The 20,800-nt window shown below is 39.9% G+C and overlaps 1 protein-coding gene across 5 annotated transcripts in view; it reads left to right on the top strand.

Moving 5' to 3' along the window:
- The window catches only part of PLXNA2 (plexin A2), a 451,621-nt gene that overhangs the window by 262,012 nt on the left and 168,809 nt on the right, over window positions 1-20,800 (top strand). For 4 of the 5 annotated variants that reach the window (XM_044446913.1, XM_044446912.1, XM_044446919.1 and 1 more), the window contains 4 exons: window positions 2,761-2,861; window positions 13,032-13,155; window positions 14,174-14,327; window positions 17,082-17,178. In XM_044446913.1, the coding sequence (XP_044302848.1) occupies window positions 2,761-2,861; window positions 13,032-13,155; window positions 14,174-14,327; window positions 17,082-17,178 (476 nt within the window). The other variant, XM_044446936.1, reaches the window with a different exon arrangement.

Below are 20,800 nucleotides of genomic sequence, written 5' to 3'. Positions count from 1 at the left end.
GGTGACAGTGCATGTGAGATACACAGTGTTCTCCAGTCAGACCCACATCCCCGCATTTTATGTGATCGGGTGTTTTGCTGCAGAGCAGTGCCAGGAGAAGTACTGCTTGAGGCACTAACAGACAGGTTTCTTTTTCATGTGCCAAGCACTGATCCTTGATGTGCTGAGCTTGGACTGCTGGGCCATCTGTCAGCACAGGCTGCACACTATTCCCTTGCCCTGCTAGGCTTTTCTGCACTTACACAAAGTACCAGCGGACAGTGAGGTGGTATCATCATTACTGGTTGATGTACAGCTACTCCTGCCTTACTGCTGCAAGGGCTCATTATGATGGTTGCTGTTTTACTCAGAGAAATGTAACAGCCTCCATCTGTCAAAAGGACAGTTAATTTATTTAAGAACATTTAATTTATTGCAGCATGTGTCCAATCAGCCTTTCCCATCCATTTCCCATTCTCTTTGGTCATCTCTTTGTTTCAACTTTCCCTTCTTTCACCAGCTTCCTTGCCAGCCTCCTTGATAATACTTCTCATTGCTCAAAAAAAAGAAATGCCACATAACAGTTTTCACTGTATTGCTTGCCTTGAAGCTACCCTTATGTTAGGGTTACTAACAGCCAGGAATTCATAGGCATACAGCTAGCACCATGCATGCTCTCCCTGGCTCCAGCACTGTGTATGACACCCAAGAAGATAATGAATGTGTGTGGAAAGGAATATGCTCTGTGTCCTGCAGTTCCCTGGCTCAGATGCTCACTCATTTCCTAACTGAAAAGCCCCTGACCACTGTCTTAAAAGCAGTTTTGTAGGTTAGAATGTGTAAAATGACCCTGATGTCTACATGGTCTATTAGGGGACTTTTACATCCATGCAGCTCTAAGGGTCTGCAAGGTCACCTAGTGTGTTTCTGTACGCTGCTGAACTGGAAATGGGTGAGTTCTGATCCACTTTCAGAATGTTTTTAAGCAAGTCCAGTTCAGCTAATAGGACTTTTAAAAAAATCAAGAGCTGTTTATATCTCATGCATGTGAATGTTTGCATGGCAACAGGTAAGGACTTACTATCACTGCCCACAGAGTGAAAATTTAATATCATTCCCTACACTCTATTATTTCTCTCTTGTTGGTGCCAGGCTCCTTTGGAGGAGAAATAAGGTACCCATTGGTGAACCATGTAACCCAGTGAGAAAATGCCATCCCAAAATCCTGAACTGTATGTAAACCAGGTAGCTGAGAACCATAAAGGTGCAGCAAGACTAGGGTTGGGTTGGCTTTTGTTGTTCATGATGGTTTTGTGTTATCCCTGGGTTATTTTAATGCATTATGAAATAGGGGTGTTTTTTTGTTTACTTACTTTAATTTGTTGTTGAATTGTGTTAAAAATAGATTAATGTATTTTGATCAGTTCATTTTTATTATGAACTCCTTTGGGGTTCACAGTGGAAAAGCAGCATATAACCAAACTAAATTAGCAACTCACCTGAAATCGGTGTCATGAAAAGGGAAGCAGACTATTAGTTACTCCTGTTGTTACATTTTTACGCTTGGAAAGAGGCACCTGTGGAATTTTTTTTGGCTTAAATTCTAAAATAACTTGATTGGTCTTGGTATTCTGGACTTTGATTTGGAATATAGGGGAGTATTTGCTGTTCTGCATCAGGCACCAAATGTTATGGACTGCCCCACAATTGTCTAAAAATACTGGAACCTGCAGAATTTTGCAATGCATAACCAGAAGCACTTGTCTAATGTTCCTTGGAGGATGGCATTCAACCAAGACATAGTTCAGTTCAGTAGTAGTTTGTTGGTGAAGCATGTTGTCAGAAGGAGGAATCAACTGACTAGCATTGCTCTTCTTTCAGCACCAATAGCTGATTACCCAGGCTAAAGAAGGTCTTGCCAGTTGCACCAAATGGCAGTGGTCAGTGGCACTCTCTGATCAGCTGTTTGAGAGGAACAGCAATGGGCAGCTCTTGCCAAATGGCTCTATGGTTCTTGTCTTGGTACCATGTCACATTGTATTTTCTGGTTCAGATGATACAACAAGCAATTATGGTACTTAAGAGACCATAGAAGAGTCCATTGTTTCTATTTGCATTTCTCAGAACCATATGCACCATAGTGAAATACCATGATGGGGTAGAGATGACACAAACAACCAAAAACAGTAAAAAAAACCCAAAAACACTCACACAATTGCTTGTCATGTCATGTGAACCCACATTCTCCCTCATGGCAGCATCTCCCCTCAGTGGCTTTTCTGTGGTTAAAGGAAATAGCAGGACTCACCTTAATTGTATGAAATATTTTATGCTGTAAGCCTTGAAAGGCAGCTATCAAATAGTTTTCTTTTTCAACAGGGCTCTGAAACCATGGTCTGAATCTGATTACAGCTATTGGATTAAAGGAAACCCTAGTTAATTTACAACTTAACATACTGCTTAACAATAAAGGTGTCAGCCTAAGATCTGATCCAGGAGAGCAGCAAGCAATATTCACCCCCAAAGCTAGTTCCTGATTTGATAACCATGGTTAACCGGAAGCCTGTGCTCCATCCTCACTGACCTTGCCTTCCATTATAGTGAGAACAGTGACAGAAATGGGCAACATATTTACCTACCCTGTCAGGGATATTGTGAGTCTTATTTAAAATGTGTGCACTTATTAACTGCTTGGAGGTTCTGCTGTGCTTGACTTACCTTCCTGATTTACTGAGCAAAGATGATGAGTGAAATTGCATTGAATATTTGCTTTATTCCTAGGTATCCCAAGTTCCTGTAGAATCCTGTGAACAATATACAACCTGTGGAGAATGTCTGAGCTCAGGAGACCCTCACTGTGGTTGGTGTGTTCTACACCATACGTAAGTTCATCATTAACTGATTATTATTATTTTAAGGCCAATCCCAACACCTCTTAATTCATTCCAGATGCAGTACCATAATTAATTAATACAACCTTAACATTCCTCAATTCCTAGAGGGGTTTCTTAGCTTTGTATGATAAATATAATTGGGCATCTAGAGAAGACTTGCAATTTTGTAAAGAAGAGATTAATGAAAAAGTATAAGATAATATTATGTGGAGTGTGACATCCAGACACTGAATGTCATACACACACCCGTCAGTTATCTGATTTATACTACTGTTTTTAAAGACTCTTATTAGCAGAATTATATGCAAGTTCAGAGTCAGTCATATCAGCATAATCTCATTTTCAATGGGATTGGTATCAATGTGAGTCTATGTTGTGGCATCAAAATAAAATAATTTGCCTACACACACACACACACACACACACACACACACAAACCCCTCTTCCAAATTTCATAGATATATTTTTAACCATTAACTGAATGCATTCATGAATTATTTTATTAGATCAAAGTCCATAAATAGCCACAATCACATCCACATTTGATTTATCTTATCCCAAGATTAACAGTTCAATCTTATTGCAATGTCTTTCCCATACCTTGTTTTCTCCTTTCATCTGTTTCTTTTCTACAAAACAAGCTGCAGTGCACTGGCCAAAAGTCCTGCCTGAAATCAATCATGTCTTTTTAGACTGTAACCTAATAGAATCACTGTTTAAATACTACTTAGGAATTTCAGAAAGGCTCTGCACTTCAGTCTCTGTCTTAAACCCTGAAAAGTAATGAAATTGTCCAGGCTTGCTAGTCTTGCCATTCTCTGCTGTGCTTGAAGATGTCTGCTAGGACAAAGCATAAAGATTTTCTAGGCAACATCCTGGGGATAGCTAAGGAAGCTATGTCTCTGAATTATTGAGGTGCTTGGCATCTTTTTATCTTCAACAATGGCAATGCTTCCTTAAGCGGAAGGGGTGCCCAGACTCTGAAGGCGAGAGAGGCCTGGAGTTCACTTACAGAAAGGAGTTTAAAACCCTCTTTGGGCTCAATGCCAGCTCTCCCATTAAATGTTTAGCAGTTGGGGCGGAGGCAAAGGGTATCCACACAATAGCAATTGGCAATATGCCCATGCAGCAGGTGTTGAGAGAGTGACGGGAGAGAGAGAGTGGAGGAAAGCCCCGATGCAATATCCTGATTGGATCAGAGACCTGCATATAGCAGACTAATTTCAATGCTAGAAGGCATTTATTTTCCAAAGTTCATTGCCACTCTTGAAAAACAAATAGAAAGCAAAACAACCAAAAAAACTGTGTTTTATCTTTAACCTGTTCCTCATGCTCCTTTTAGCTCCACATTGAAGTCAAAGGAAAGCACATGCAGGCTGATTTTCTGTAAAGCTCAGCTTCCGCTCTGGCACAAAAATAAGGCCTGGGTTTTCCAAAATGCTGAGCAGCTCCAATTGCATGCATCATCTTAGCAAAAAGCTTTCCTCATCAATGTTCTAAAGAAACAAGAGAAGCTGTACCCAGAATTTTTTCTATGGATCTCTTAAAGAAATAAAAGTTCATTCGGACTCTGGTTTTAGCTGCTAAAAGCAGTGCATGAGGACTTGCATAGGTGCTTTGAAGTTTTCCTGAAGGAAGAGACATAGGTACTTAAAAAAATTCCTGGATCTCACTGAAATCTCATTTTGCATCATTCTTTTTGCCATGATTCTCAAGAGAGGAAGCGGAATTATGCAAAGAATGGATTAGAGAGTAGCATTATCAAGGACACTGCTGGCAAGTTTGTGTCTTCCTCTTTTTTCTTCTCTACCAATACAACAATTTTGTCACCTCTTGGTATTCCACTGGGAACTACCTATTTCCAAGCTTTCTTCTCCTGTATCTTGCCCTTCTGACAACTTAAACTTCAAGGCTTAAAGCCTCTTAAGAGCGAGTGTGGTGTAATGGTTTGAGACTAGGATCCAGGCAATCTCACATTGCCATGAAGGTCACTGGGTGTCTTTGATCCAGTCACAGACTCCCAGCCCATCCTACTTCACAGGGTTGTTGTTGTGGGGCAAAGATTGAGAGCAGGATGAAGAGAATGATGTAAGCTGCTCTGAGTTTGTTATAAGAAAAAAGTGGGCTATAAATCTAAATAAATAAATAAAAATCTTATAAGTCCACCCTTAAAATGTTATCTGCCTGCCCTGCATGAGGTAGGACTATTGATTCTGAGCTGGCTTCATGGTGCTTTGAACAACACTAAATACATTTGTTAGGAAGTAAGCACTGTTGTACACAGTAGGGGTGTTCACAGAACATAACAATCCACCTTAGGTTATTTAAGCCACCATAGTTTATTTAAACTGCATGGAAGAGTCCATGGAACCACAATTTTTAATAGGCAACCACAAGTCAGGTATCATTGTGTCATGCAAATCCAGCACACTTGTCCTATAGAGCATTAAACAATCATTACATAAGTCTTGGCATCTTTCACGGTTGTGCTAGAGCTTTTGACTTATGTATAGCCCAAGCTCACAGGTTACATACAACATGGCAACTCTCAAGTGCTGCCTGCTTAAGCCCTACATCATATATAGTAACAAATCAGTTATGTCATTAAATCAGTTATGCAAATTAATTGGGGTGATCTTTTCTGTTTGTGTTCTGCTTTCTGATTGGCTCATGTGACTTAACCAAGTGGTGGTACGTCTCTCTAAGGTAGAGTGTGGAACAACCTTGACCATGTGGTGCAGTAGGTGTGACACAAGTGGTGGAGAATTGGACAAATGAAAAGAAAATATGCAGATGATTTCAGACCATAAGAGGAGCTTGTAGAGGTGAGCCTGTCATTCTGCTTCAGCCATCTGCCCGAGCAGGATGGCTTCTGGCTTCTGTGGTGTTGTGCACTTCCCATTTTTCTGGTCCAGAGAATTTGTAGAGGCTCATTAAATAACCAGCCCACAATGAGCTGTGGCATGCTATCCAAGCAGGGTCAGTGAGACTTACTGCTAAGTGAGCATGCATAGGTTTGCATTGTCAGGTACGATTTTTTCAATGCATTTCAGAAGTGTGGCTAAGGCCAGAAAGAAGGATTAACAGTGGCTTATCCTCATGTATCATATGTTGCAGGGACCACAGATGTTTAGGCAGCAACTCCCACAAAATCCTTCTAATCACCACAAAGCATGTCTTGCTGGGAGGTGACCTTTCTACCCTCTGATACTCCAGATGAGTTTCTGTCCCCTGACCAGCAAGAATGTGTGGTAAATTCACTGGTTGGCAATACTGAGATGCTTTTGTGATGAACACTGAGAATAGCCAGACAATTTCAACCTCCTTTGATTAGGTTTTTTGAACTTGAATGTAAGCATAGCGTAATATTTCATAACTCTTCTAGTAAAATGTTTTCTACATTCTTTTTTTCCTGTGGGTCCCTATAAGGAAGGAAAGGTGTCAGCTGGGAAAGGAGGGAAGCAAATGGCAGAGAACTGTCCAGAGCCAGTTCTGAAAGAGCTCTGAAAGGACTACTTGACATTTTTGGCACCTTCCCAAAATTCAATTGGCAGTTGACAGCAATGTGCAGAGTGTAGCTTCTGATATTAGACCAATACAAGAAAAGGGGCATGTATGCATGAATCATACATCTCAGTTTCCTAACATTCAAAGGGAAACTAGCACATCTCTGCAGTAATATGCACAGGTTGTCACAGCAATGACACACAATGCACACAGACTCTGCATGGGCAAAAACTTTGAAGTTCCATCTTTAGAGCTAACCCTGGATGCATGACCAACAAGTGTGCAAATGTGCTAAATATCTGCTTTAGCAGATTTTCTTCTCTCACTGTCAAATTCATATCCCCACATACCCTGTGAGTCCTCAAGACAAATGCTGTCAGCAAAAATTCTCTTTTCAGATAAAGTCCTTAACTGGAGGGCTTAATCTGAGTCAGGCACCAGCTCATTCCTCTTGCAGATCCAATCTGCACTAGAGAAGTGGGTTCTAGTGCATATCCTAAAATAACCACAAAAACAAAATAACATCATGGGTGCTGCTCACAAAAATACTTGGTGAGCTTCAGATTATTACATAGAAACACTGCTGGGAGAGCAATGCACTACTTTATCATTCTTTGTACCAGAATGGGCCTAGAAAGCAGTAGATTCAGACTGGTCACCTGGTGTGACTCATTCCACTGACTCTTCAGTTCAATAAATGCTTCTTTCCACATACATTTATTTATTTATTACATTTTCATCCTACTTTTTGGCAAAATCCTGTTCCATGTGCATGTAAACTATTACCAACCATAAAGCATCCACAAAACACTTTGAAGACTGCACTTGAGAATACTAAAATTCATGGCAGAGTGTTGAAATCAGCATTTTAAAAGATGTTCAACTCAAAAAGCCCAGTGAAATACATTTGTCTTCCATATGAATTCTGAAAGCAAGAATAGATACATCAAGAAATGCCTGTCAGGAAAGAGCATGCCACAATGGGAGTGTGATGTTTGCAAGTATCTAACAGAGAACATCAGCTGTGACTTGATGAAGCACTATTATACTAATGGTGGTGTTTTACCTAGCATCAGAGAAGTAGTCAATGGCAGAAGAATGTTCCAGTCCCTGGAGCACTTGCCTCCCACTCCAATATCTACCTGTTGCTAGTCAGAATCACCCCAGAGTACTGCTAAGCTCCATTCTTAAGCAACAATTGAAATGAAATACAGTGTGTAATACTTTGAAGGCTTATACTACAGATCAGAATAAAAAAAAACTGGTGATCCCAAGGCAGTCAGATACTGTATTGAATTGCATACCAAACAGTGGCTCTATTCAGCCTATAATATTTTATCTACCTCTCTGTAGAATTTCCCTGCCATACCAAATGTGTTTTTTGAAGGCCCAGCCTGAACCTTTGAATTACTTTGTTATTCTTGTTGTCCCCAAAACTACTATTTGTTTGGTCTTTGAATGCCTGTGTGTTTGTCTTTCATATGTCAGCTCTTGCCTCTCTAATTGCTATCTTGCTTCTGCCAAACGGGTCAGCTGTCTTTATGCTCTGCACAGAAGAGGTTGGAGGTCCAAACAATGCTTTTCACACTGCATTTGTGAGGTGTCTGATAAAAACTGAAGAAAGTAGAAATACGGGATTATGAAATCCCGGGGCAGCCAACTTGTTCAATGTTATCTTGCCATAATCCCTTGTGTCTACAGACACCAAGCAGATCTGCAAGTTGCTATCTCCCTAATAGCAGTCAGAGTTCCAATTTGATAAATATACACATGGTCATACTTAAGTTCATTTCAGTTTTTGCACATATGCCAAAAAGATGTTTTAAGATATTGATTTATTTTAAGATTTGTGGCAGAACTCATTGTCCACACATTTATAGATGAGTCAGCCATTGTTCATGGAAGGAGATAGAAGGAGGAGAAAGGAGGAGTCAAGAATTTTATATTTTTTATTTTATATTGTTAACTTGTTTTATATTTTTATTGTATAATATTTTAATTGATATATTTGTGAGCCGCCCCAAAATTTTCTAAAGAAAGAAAGAAAGAAAGAAAGAAAGAAAGAAAGAAAGAAAGAACACATCAGCACATGAGAAAGCTCTTACATTGTTCTTAGAGAGGAGACCTGTGTGCTGTTGGTAGAAATGAGGCAAGTAAAAGTCATGATTAGGGAAAGATGATCAAGGAAATGGCCCATCAGTTTAATTGAAATAAAAAAGACAAGGCTAAGAATGGTTTGAGACATGTGAACTATAAGGAGGTTCTACCAGAGAATTCTGCACATGAGTTCTGCCAGAAAGGTACTAATATTAAAGAAGAAAGATGAAGATCTTAAAACTCTCCCATCTATTTTCTGCTGATCTTTTTTCTTTAGGAATTAGTTTCCAGATACTTTATGGAATCCATATGGGATTTCCAGTCACAATTGCTACTTTCGGTCCTTGCCCAGAAATTAAGTGATGGCAGAATTGTTGACTTTTTACCTGTCATACAACTGTTTAATGCACAGAACTTCTGTCCAGAAACATAGTGGCAATAATGCTGGATGGTTTTGGTTACAGATGAGTGACATTTTGCTAATCTTAATGAAATTATTTTAAATTTCCCTGAAATGTTATTTGAGTAAAATTTTTCTCAAAGTTCACTCTAGGTGAAATTTGGTGTCAATTGAGATGTGTAAAACTTTCTGAGCTTTGGCTAATCTCTGCACAACTTCTAGACTTCTACTATTATTCCACCAGAGCTCCAAACCTGCTCTGTAATTTGCTTTCAGCAGCATTCAGCAGCATTGCTGTTGTCAGTGCAGTTTGTAACCTAGCAAGCTTGAGTTTTGGAGAGCCTTAAGATAAAGTCAAGGGGAAATGATTCTTTGGAACAATCTCTTATTCACCCAAGGGAATCTGGGACAATCCTAGGTTGAATTGGAAGGAGGGAATCCTGGAAATTCAAAATTTCCAGTACTTAGTACCATCTTTTGAGGTGAGTCTCTACTGTGAAACAGAACAAGAAGGAAAGTTTTGCTGCACTTTTGTCTCTGATAGCTACCCCATTGTTCCAGTAGCAGGTACAGCCCTTGGGAAACCTGCAAAAGAGTCTCCTTGGTCTAGCAGGTTCTATCACATGCAGAGCTCCTCCATATTCTGCTGCTTGCTGGTACGTTATTGTCCCCAAACCTATTCATCTCTGTTAGGTCTGTTGCCATAAACAGTATGATAAAAAGAGCTATTCCAGCAAGTCAGTGAGATAAAGGGTACAGTCAAGAGCTCACTTTAGAGCAATCTGACAGATTCACTTAAAGCACAATAATTATTTTCTTTGGCAGCATTCATATTTTGGGGGCATTATTTTTAAGTAGAGGAGGAGGGTATAGGCAGAAAATAGCTGTATCAATTGCCAGGTATCACTGCAGCTGTTTGCAAAGAGCAAATGGTTAGTGATGTTCTTGTACCTCCGCACACTCTACTCTTAGTAAGAGACAAAGGGTTTTTCAATAATGGTCCTGTGAGCCATTCTTGTCACCTCATGAGGAAGTTTGTAACAAGAAGATTAGGGCTCTTTGTTGAAGTCAGTGCATCTCCTAATACAGATGTTGTACTCGTTGTACTCGTACCTAAGACTGAATCCAGCCATTTCAGAAGGAAGAGAAAACTGTGAAACTGGTTCTTGCAGAAAGCATCCTTTCTATTATATTCGGTCACAGTGGTGAAAGGAAAACAAATTATTCTTGTACCACTTAAGCAACAAATGCTTCCAAAAGAAGTCTGGAAAACCCATCTGTAAAGAGCATAATAATGGCATTGTGGGACTCCAGTGACCTTCAGCATTTTTTCAGAACTATGCCATAGTTCCTAATGATTTTGTCTTCCAATGCATACAGCTGCAGCAGAGAAAGCATTGGGCTCAGTGGCTTGTAGATAGTAACAGCCCTTAAAACCATATTAGTGTTAACTTTATTGGGGCAACTTCAAAGGTCACAAAAATGTGTAAGTTTTTGAGCTCTCCAGATCTCTTCATCAGGCAAGAAACAGTGGTAATTTCAGCAACAACAGCAAAACTTATTCTTTAAAAACAGAAACAGCCTTCCAAATCTATCAAATAAGTTTACTTAGAATATCCTTTTAAGACAAGGCCATTAGTCTTGGGATGGATGCATCTGTCAAGCTTCATTGTGCTGAGATTCTCATTTTTCTGCTGTTAAATTCATTCAATCCTGTTTCTACCTCAGATTATGATTTTTTTTACACAAAATGTATATTTCTTTCATGAAAACTTTTCAAATAGACTCATTTTCTATGCATTTTTCTGAGACACTGTAAAGGGTAGGATACATTTTTTAAAAAAATAAAATAAATAAATCTACACTGTTTTATGCCACTTTTATACTGAATGAAACATTTTTATACAAATGTTATCTACACAATTCTTCACAGGTATGCATTTTGAGGACAGTTTTCAAAAATTTTGTGAACTACATCACAAATTGCAAATTTTGTTCTAGTTCCTTCTAGATATGTAAATTTGGTAAGTTTTTACTGATATTGCCAACAGAACTAAGGCTTTGCCCAACCCTAGAAATGCCACATTTTCTCATGGCTTTTCCAGGCCCTTCATGTGCCTTATTATCTGTCTTGTGTACTGAGTGCTGCAAGCAAAACAGCACCCGCGGTTCTTGTTTGGTAGCATTCAGTCTTTTCCGAACTTTTTCAGAGCTGTATCTTGGTGTGTTCAGTGACCTTTTAGCCTCTCATGATGAAGGAAATGGAAAGACAGCAGGATGATTAGCCTTTTCTCTCAATTTTTCTTCATTTTGATCGACGCTCGAGACTTTCAGGCCACTCTGGGGCCTTTCTCAAATGAAATGGCTTTGGTGATGAGCCAGGTGTCCAACGCATGCCAGCTGCAGTGCTTATAACTCAGCTTGTGACATGTAATGGCTACTGTTCAAGGAGGAAAGTGGGGGAGTGAGCACCTGGGAGACACAGTCATGATAATGAACCTTAACTCTAGTGGCTCCAGGGTGGAGAAGCAGAATCCAGGCTTCAAGACCCTTCACCTCTATGAGAAAGAAATTAATTAGCTACAGATTTCATTTTTTAATTAAAGTTTAGGTGTTGCCCTGCTATTGTCTACCACTGGTATTCAGTCCTACAGGTCAGTGTAACTGCTGGATCAATGCTTAGAAAACAAAGGGCTACGGAGCCCAGAACTGAAAATTCAGTTTCTACAACTGTGGATATATTTTCAAGCTCTTGGCATACAAAGACAGCAAAGTGGAGGTGCTTCAATTTGAGTCATCAACACAGAGGTTTTTGCTGTGTTTCATTTTATTTTATTTTGTGTTTTCATTTTAGTTTTGTTTTTAGTTTTCAAAAGACTGCATTCCTAGAAATTTCAGTTGTTTTTCCTGCTCAATGACTTTCCGCAGCTTTTCAAAATGGGAGCTTTGTCTCCCTGGAAATAAAGAAGCCAAAGTCTACAGAAAATAACAACCTTGGCTCCCTGTATGCCACTTCCTTCTCTACTTCCCATTGCATCCTCCTAGGTCTACAGTCCTTTCATCTAATTCAGATGGTGAGGATCATGACGCTTTCCTTCATAAACCTACTGAACTATTTTCACTGCAGACTTGTAAAAATGTGAGCCTGTTTTGGATGCTTTGCACAACCTTAATATTGGTGGGAATGACGCTGATTTTAATTGTGTGCAAAAAATCAGCACATGTTTTATTTAGCTCATACCAAGCCCTGGGCATGAAGCCCAAATAAATAAGTACATGCCAGCTGCTAAACAAGGATAGTCAATTTCTATAACTGGGAATGCAGAAGCAAGCACAGACCCGCTATGCTGTAAAATAAAATCTGCTCCTTATAGCAGCAAGAGCAGTACGCACTTGGTAATGTCCGGGACATTATGAATCAGTGCAAAGCCAGTTCTAACTAGTTGTGTCATCTCTCTTATCTCTCATTCTGCAAACAATTTTCCTTACAAGCACACCTTGATTAAAATCTGATAGGGTCAGTGGAAGCCAAATCAAATTGCTCAATTGACTAGGCAATTCGTGAGCCTATGTATTGGCCAGCCCTTTATTTTCCGGATGACCCTGATGAAGACCCAGCCATGCTGGGTGCTCCATGGCAAAGGCACCTCTGTCTTGACAGATAACATTTTCTCCTGCTGCATCGTGACTGAGGCAATGGTGATCACGTCAAAATCGCAAGTGAGTTGGAGAAAGTGAATGCATAACAACATCTAAATTAATAAGTAGATGATACCAAAAGCAAGAAAGCATTTTCCTCCCAAACAGTTACCACTGGAAGGCAGTAGAAATGAGACATTGCTAAGAAGAATCATACTCTAACTGATTCTTCCCGCTCACCATTTTCCTGCTTTTTTTACAGAAATACTCAGATAAATTCCCAGAAGAAATGTAGGTAAATGGCCAGTGTATGCCATAAGATGTTCTTAAATCCATTATTGCTGACAAGATGGAAATTCTGGTAGAGGATAGATTGTCCCATAGCTGTATTCTTTTCCTAGTATTCCTCTCTATCTTCAGGTGCTGAATATCACTGGAGATCAAACATTAGACTATATGAAGAACTTTGGCAGTGCTAATTGTCTGTTTGCACAATCCTGTGCTTTTTGTATTAGGTGTTCCCGAAGGGACAAGTGTGAAAGAGAAGATGAACCATACCGATTTGCTGCCAGCATCAACCAATGCATGAGTATCATTGTTCAGCCCAGCAGTATTCCGGTTTCTGAGTACAGCCTTCCGGTAGGTAGTCATGACAAGGGATAGCTTGCTCAAAAGAATATTTCCACAGTGGTATTAAGTTCTACAGCCACAGGTAATGGCACAAGAAGAATTTTGCCTAATAATGGGGTGGGAACAGAGAAAGTTTTGAAAAGCTTCATGACATTGTTAATTTGATGCTGTGTCACTAGAGATGGAACTGACTGCTTTTGTGGTCCAAGCCTAGAAGTTATGAAATGATGATTACTGCAAGTCAGTTTTCTCTGTATTGCAAAATCATCATCATCATCATCACCCACATGTGGTCTCTATAATATAAAACTGATTTTAAAATCTTGCTTAGTCTTGATGGTTATATCATTAATTCATAGTTGAGGCCTATTCTGTATCTCTCTCAGAGTCAGGCATCTACAGCTTGAATCATGCTGTGTGAACTTGCCAGGCTCTTGAGGTAGCAACACACACTTCAGTTGGATTGGCCTTTTGCAAGCCCTGATGAATGTAGCATGAGTTTTCCATTGTTGTATAAACAGCCAGTCCATGCTGGATTTTATGTGTGGCAACAGTATATGTGCTATCATCTTAGCATGTGTCACCAGTGAAAATGAACAAAAACAGTTTAGTTTATACTGATCTGAGAAATTTGTAAGTATAGGTCTCAAGAGATGTATTTTAAAACTGCTGAGGTGTTATAGTTTTAATGAAAAATAAAATTCCATTATATTTTTAAACAACAAGTGCAAGAAAGTTGTCCAGATGCAAAGCAGAGAAGCCTGCAGTCTTATTAAAAGCTTTGTGCTGTCAGGTTGTGACAGAATTGTCAATTTCACTTCTCTGCCTACTGGTATTATCACTCCGCAGGTCAGTGGAGCAACTGCAGCTGCTATGTAGTGACTTAAAAATTGTCATAGAGCTTTTCTGCTTTCTCCCTTGCAGAAGGAAAGAAAGAAAGGAAGAGAATAAATATTCCACATGTCTGTTCCCCTCTCCCTTCCTTATGAAATGTCAGGTGATGATCTCTTTCCTTTTTTCCCCCTAGCTCAGCTTGCTGGTGAATGATGCACCTGACTTGTCAAGTGGTATCACTTGTGTATTTGGAAACCTCACTGAAGTGGAAGGCCAGGTTTTGGGAAAGCAAATCATATGTGTTTCACCAGCATCTAAGGATGTCCCTGCCATACCGGTGGACCAGGGTGAGCTGGCTTGACAGTTGTGTAGCAGACATGATCATACCATAGCAAAGACAGCAGGAGTTTGCGACACAAAAGAACAGAAATTCAACTGTTGATGCACTTGACTGCAGGGTACAGGGCAGCAGGCCTCTGCTCCTTCCTGTTGCAGTGCTTTCCACTCCTTGAGTCACTAGACTAAGGCAAAGATACCCCAGAGAATATTGATCATCATGTGCATTAGAAAGATGCCTCGCCCTCCACTTTTGCCATACTTGTATATATGGTTGTCTGCCCTTTAATTGTACAAGGTATGAGAGTAGTTAGCAAGTCCTGAAAGACTGGACTTTCATCAACAATGTTTTAGGATTCCATGCCTCTTTAAGATCAGTTTCAGTGTGACTTTAGTTTTCACAAACTGGTTACTTGCCTATTGTAAATACTTTCTGTACACCATCAATCTGTTTCTTCATGTTAATTGGTAGATGCTGAAGTCTCACAAATGCCTCTTGTAAATAGATAGACTTGTGACGAGTGCCTTTTATCCAGCAGAGAGAACTTTATCCCCAAAAAGTAGGCAAGAAGAGGATATTATCCACAAATATGGCTTCTTTGTTGTGGGTGTAATCTGCGTAAGCCGAATTTTATGCACCCCACACATTTAAAAGTCAGTCTTCAAGCCATCTGCTTTCTGGGCTTATGCATCATTAGGGGTCTCAGTCTTCTGTTATTTGAGGCGGACCAAGAAGGAGGCAATGTGGGTGTTACTCATACTCTGAAGTCTGACTTAGTCACCATGAGTGGGTGGAGAAGCTTTCTATTTTGGGGGGAGGGAGCTGTTGCTTTGGTAATATCATTGCTGTCAAGTTCTTTCTTACACATGCCATTACTAAACAGCTCATTGTTTTAAACTTTTTTTCTAATTTCTTCATTTCCATACTTTCCTGATAACTGTTTTATTTGCAGAAAATACTTAATGAATATGCATATGAGTTCAGGCCAGAAAGTTCTGAACAGAGAGCATTCAGACTCATGTGCAGCTTTACTAGTTTTTCCATCATCCAGCTATTTTACTCTTTCCCATTTTTTTTTTTTTTTGAAAACTTACCCTTTAATACTGAGTTTGGAGTTTGCCACAGTTTTCTTAGTGTTACTATAGCATAATCTATGTGCTAGGCATCTATATTGATTCAAGAAGGCATCACCTGTCAGTCTTAGAGTCAATATTTATGTTGTCCTGGAAATGCCAGCCCTTACCACTACAGACCACGACAGGGGACTTTTTGAAGAAACTTCTCATGTCAGCATGAACCCTAAAAGCCACAATTAATACTGGCATGAGAAAAAGGTGACGCATGGGCTCCTTCGGGATGGCCATCCAGAAGGAGCCCTGGTTCTTCTCACATAAACACAGTGGCATGGCTAAGGGGTAGAGCTGCTGTGATTCCCACCTGCTGCTGATGTAATGGCTGTTGATATGCAACAGAACAAAGGAGAAAAGGTGATTTCTTGGGTATATAAGGCTCAGCCTTTTTAGGGGTTTCTGGTTCAAGGATGCATTATTCTGTCTAGAGGACTTTGAGGGGGCCATGAAAATCTACCAGGCTGCTGTGACTCAGTGATCTTGTTGAAACAAGAGGTTGGCAGGAGATTGGTCACTGCACCTACCTGGGTTCATTCAGTGGTGGGTTTTTACCACTGTTGATCTCTAGTGTTGTCTGAAACTAGTCATGGTATTTCATTATTGTAAGTTTGGTCTTTAGAAACCATATTTGTAGAACCATAGAATAGCTGGGTCAGAAGGGGCCAAGAAGGTCATTGAGTTCAACCACTGCTGGTGTAGGACACCAGTTACACATTTCACTCAGTTAACTAATTGTTTCTTGAATGACTCTAGTGTAGAAGAGCACACAACCTCTCTTGGCAGCAGTTTCCACTGTTGTACTGCTCTCACATTCAGGAAAAACTTCCTTGTGTCTACCCTGCATCTGGTGTACTGTAGTTTATGTTTATTGTTCCATGTCCTACAATCCGCAGTGAGTGAGAATAGGTATTTTCCTCCTTCTTTGTGACAGTCTTTGAGGTACTTCAAGAATGCTGTCTTTTTGCCTTGTCTTCTTTTCTCAAGGCTGAACAGGCCCAGTTCTTTCAGCCTTTCATCATCAAACTGAAGAAGCATCAGTTTGTTCTATGGTTTCTAAGTACCACCATGGCTGGTCATGGCTTCTACAGTCATGGTATGCAACTATCAAAGAGTTTTCAGAAAAGAGGGGCAACTGCAGGAGCCATTCCAGTCATTCATGGTTTCAGCCACTTTTTGTGGACTAACGAAGAAGCAAGCAACATAAGCTTGAAGTGATGCACCGTAGGATTGATTTCAGCGCCAGTGGCAGAACTGAGCAGGGAGAAATGGAACTATGATAAACTAGAAAACACTTGATCATCTGTCAAGTAAATCATGGTAAAAACCCATGAACCATGGGAACCATGTAGGGTTGCTAATCATGTTGTGTGACAAGCACTGCCTCAATTGAACAGAAGTGTCCTATGCAGAGCACAGTGCCATGAACTGCATTCACCATTTCCATGTTTGAAAGAAAAACTTGCAACAGGCTCATTGGAGCTGTGGAAAAGCACCCGTTTGCAACTGTAAGACCAACAAGAAAAAATAACGAATGAAAGAAGCCCCAAAAATATTGATACGAAATATAAAGAATTGGAAATATTCCACTGTTTTGCCTGCTGGTGTTGCTACAATTCTTCTCTCTTCTTTTCCAGACTGGTTTGGGATAGAGCTGCTACTGAAATCGAAAGAGACAGGCAAGATGTTTGTCAGCACAGAGTTCAAGTTCTACAACTGCAGTGCCCACCAGCTGTAAGACATCCTGTCCTGTTCTTCATACACCTAAAGGCTCTAACGATGATGCTACATTTGTATAACAGTTTCTCAGAGCAGGGAAATATCTGTGTCAAGTAACAGGTCTGAAAACAAGGGTAAAAATATCAAATTTAGTGCCTAGTTGCCACTGTTTCCGAACATCTGCCCCAGGCAGAAATATTATATTCCCATATTTGTTAGGATAAATGTTTTTTAGTTCACATACATTATGAGCATGACTTGATCATCCTGTCACCAAAGGTAATATTGAGATGATTAGATAGCCAAGACAGGGCAGTATGTCATCATCACAACATCATGGTATTAAATTAATCATTGTAAGCTGTCTCTAGCCTTTTGAGTAGACGGCTATAAATGGATGAAATAAATACAACCAATAAATTACATTATAAGTTGTTGTGCTTGTGTCACTACTGTTATGTCACTTGCTAAGCCCTCATGTTCTGATAGACTAAGCCTTAGGATGAGGCTGTTACTTTAGTTTTGCAGATTTTAAATCCAAGTCTTACTTTTCTTAAGGCCTGTAACCTATAGGCATGGTGTTCTTTATCTGTCCCTAAAAGAGGTGACCATTTTTTTCCAGATGAACTCACTAGTGATAATGGAACAAGAATGTTTTGTCAGTCAAAAGCCCAAAGTAGCATCATTGTCTTTGATGTATTAGGGAAATGAGCAGACTTGCAAGGAGGGGAACATTTCCATGGAAGAGCAGCCATCCATGAACTGCCGGAGTCATGAGGAAGGGATTCCAAGCTGTGGTGCAGCAGAAAATGGGAATATGCTAAGCAAAGAAAGGCTCATTTTGATCTCAGAAATAGGAGCTAAAGAGCAGGCATCAGTCAGGTCCTTGTCAATTAAAGAGAAAAAAGAAGAGAGAAATAGGTCAAATAAATGAGTAATTAAATATGCTCCCACTGCTTAATATTCCTATCCCACTCAGATTTGCATTTGTATGATTAGGATAAGCTTCCTTAGCTATTAAGGTCATTACAGAAGAATCAAAAGGAAATTACAATTGAGGATTTAAGATGGACAACAGCCGTTAATGTGTATTTTAGCATACTGCAGAGCAGTGTGGAAGGAGTTGTCCACACTCTCATTCGACACTAAGGCATGGTGAGGTGCTGACATTTCTTTTATAATTTCTGTTAGGTTGCAAAACTTTGCTTTGTGTTGTAAGTTTAGGTATTTCCCCCACCCTGCCTACCTCTGTAATACCAGGGAGAATAATGGACCACAGCGGGTCATCCTGGCCTTAAAATCCTCTGACTATCTTTAACGTTACTGTGAGTTGCTGTGGGAAAAGAAAACAGGAACATTTTATACTATAGAGTAGGGCAAGCAGGAGAAGGATTACAAATTCTTACACTATAAAGATGCTATTTGTCACTGCACATATTAATTTCCCTATTTTCTCCTATTTTTATTATTAGAAATAGAAGAAAAGACACTTCTATGCAGTAGGAGGAGAAATACTTATGATTCAAATGCTGTTTAAAAGTTTGTCCCCTTGGAAGCAGCTGCTCTTAGAATAACTCTAGGCAAAATTTGACCAAAAAATGCCATCTCAGTGACAGGAAAAGAAAAATTGTATGCACTGCAGAAGCTAACCAAAGCCCTGGGCAGATTCTGGAGCAATCATAGCTGTCTTTCCTTGAGCTCTAGGCTGACCCACTAGATGGCATTAAACTATTGTTGCTGCTGTCACATACCAGTTACTTGGAGTCTTGAAATTTGCCAACTTTAAGTGGCTTGCCAGTACAGGACAATGTGAAACCTGAAAACTGCATGAAAGAAAATAAAATTGTAGTAAGATTCAGTCATTAGCAAATGGGAGTAGGGGGAGAGATGAGATGGAGACAAAATGATTTTTATATGGATAATTAATTATATTATAAGTGTTGTAGTTCATTAATCCAAAGAAAGTCCAACACAGAGAGTAGCCTCTTCTTAATTTTCGGCTGTGATTCTATGATCATAGAAGAAAAGCGGCTGTCCACAGTCAATTTAACCACTTCAGTTTTGCACCAGTCAGTCTAGTTGTACATACTTTAGCTCTACAAAGTAAGGGAAAGCCTTCTATCCTGGACAAAAGTTTATCAAAAGTTGTTCAAAATAATGCCATCATGCTTTTCTTTTCGTGCATGCGATTGTACCAGCCATAGGATCCCAGCCCTGGAATCCCAATTTATAAATTGACGGATTGATGCCCTTGAATTGTGGTGCTGGAGGAGACTCCTGCGAGTCCCTTGAACCACAAGGCAATCAAACTGGTCAGTCCTAGAGGAGATCAACCCTGACTGCTCTTTAGAAGGTCAGATCCTGAAGATGAAACTCAAATACTTTGGCCACCTAATGAGAAGGAAGGACTCCCTGGAGAAGAGCTTAATCCTGGGAACAATAGATGGCAAGAGAAGAAGGGAATGGCAGAGGATGAGGTGGCTAGATGGAGTCACTGAGGCAGTTGGTGTGAGCTTAAGTGGACTCCAGGGGATGGTGGAGGACAGGAAGGCCTGGAGGAATGTTGTCCCTGGGGTCGCGATGGGTCGGACACGACTTCGCGACTAACAACAACAATGACGGATAAGAGATTTGTTTGTTATTTGTTACCTTCTTCATATTTTTTAAAGCAAAAATTGGTTCCCAAGGGGGGATGGGGGATAGTCACCATGATTTGCTGTTGGGGAAAGGAAATGTAAGCCACATCTATTCAAGAATGATGGAAAGGTGTGCAGCTATGTTCTCTCTTATGATCACTGGGCATAACAAGATCCTCTTCTATCTGTCTGGACAGCCTGTCTCACATATAGAACAATTCTCTTAAAGCTGCAGCTATGACAACAGAATCCTGGGTACACATTGGCCCCCATCCAAAGTGTATTAGCAATGTTTGCATTTTATTTGCATTGGCATTTCAGAACTCCAGATAAGTTTTACTAACACATCACTATCATATACTGGATGGGAACCAAGTGTAACAGTTACATCAGACTTCCACTCTTAGAACATGATCCCAAAAATCTGCCCATGCTACTGGTTGTGTAAGTCACTTTTCAATCAAAGATGTAAACTTGAAGGCCTCTTAGTCCACACTGGTCACTATCAACACTCTGGATTTGTGGAGAATCACACATGTGGCCATGGTGATTAGCTGCAACATTTATGTTCTCTATATCCAGTGGAGGATTATGAAGGAACTGAGCTCTGCATAAAGTATCACATCAGTCATTTGAGATATGGTGTTGTATGCAGGTTTATGTCTCAGTGAATTTATTTCAAAGAGCTTTTGTTTTGATTAACATATATCTTTGCACACATGCAGTGTTCTGTATAATGGTAATAGGCTGAACCAAGAAGTCCCTGATTCAAGTTCATACCCTTGTCATGAAGTGACTAGATTGCTTAGCCAAGCCACTATCTTTTTTAGCCTCAGGCCTGCATCTGCAGTATGGGGGTAACAGTAACTGCAATGGTGAATAGGGAGCATTTTGAATACGCAGAAGATATAGTTTAAATTCCCTTAGTTGCATGGTCCTGTTTCTCTGCATATGCCTCAGGAATGCAGAAGCATTATTTTTTCTAAATCCTGTCAAAGTTT

This window comes from Varanus komodoensis, unplaced genomic scaffold (genome assembly GCF_004798865.1).
Source record: "Varanus komodoensis strain SLA01 unplaced genomic scaffold, ASM479886v1 scaffold1, whole genome shotgun sequence".
In the NCBI taxonomy this organism is placed as follows: Eukaryota; Metazoa; Chordata; class Lepidosauria; order Squamata; family Varanidae; genus Varanus; species Varanus komodoensis.
Note: the sequence above shows the minus strand (reverse complement) of the source record. Positions and strands in the feature narration are given on the sequence as shown.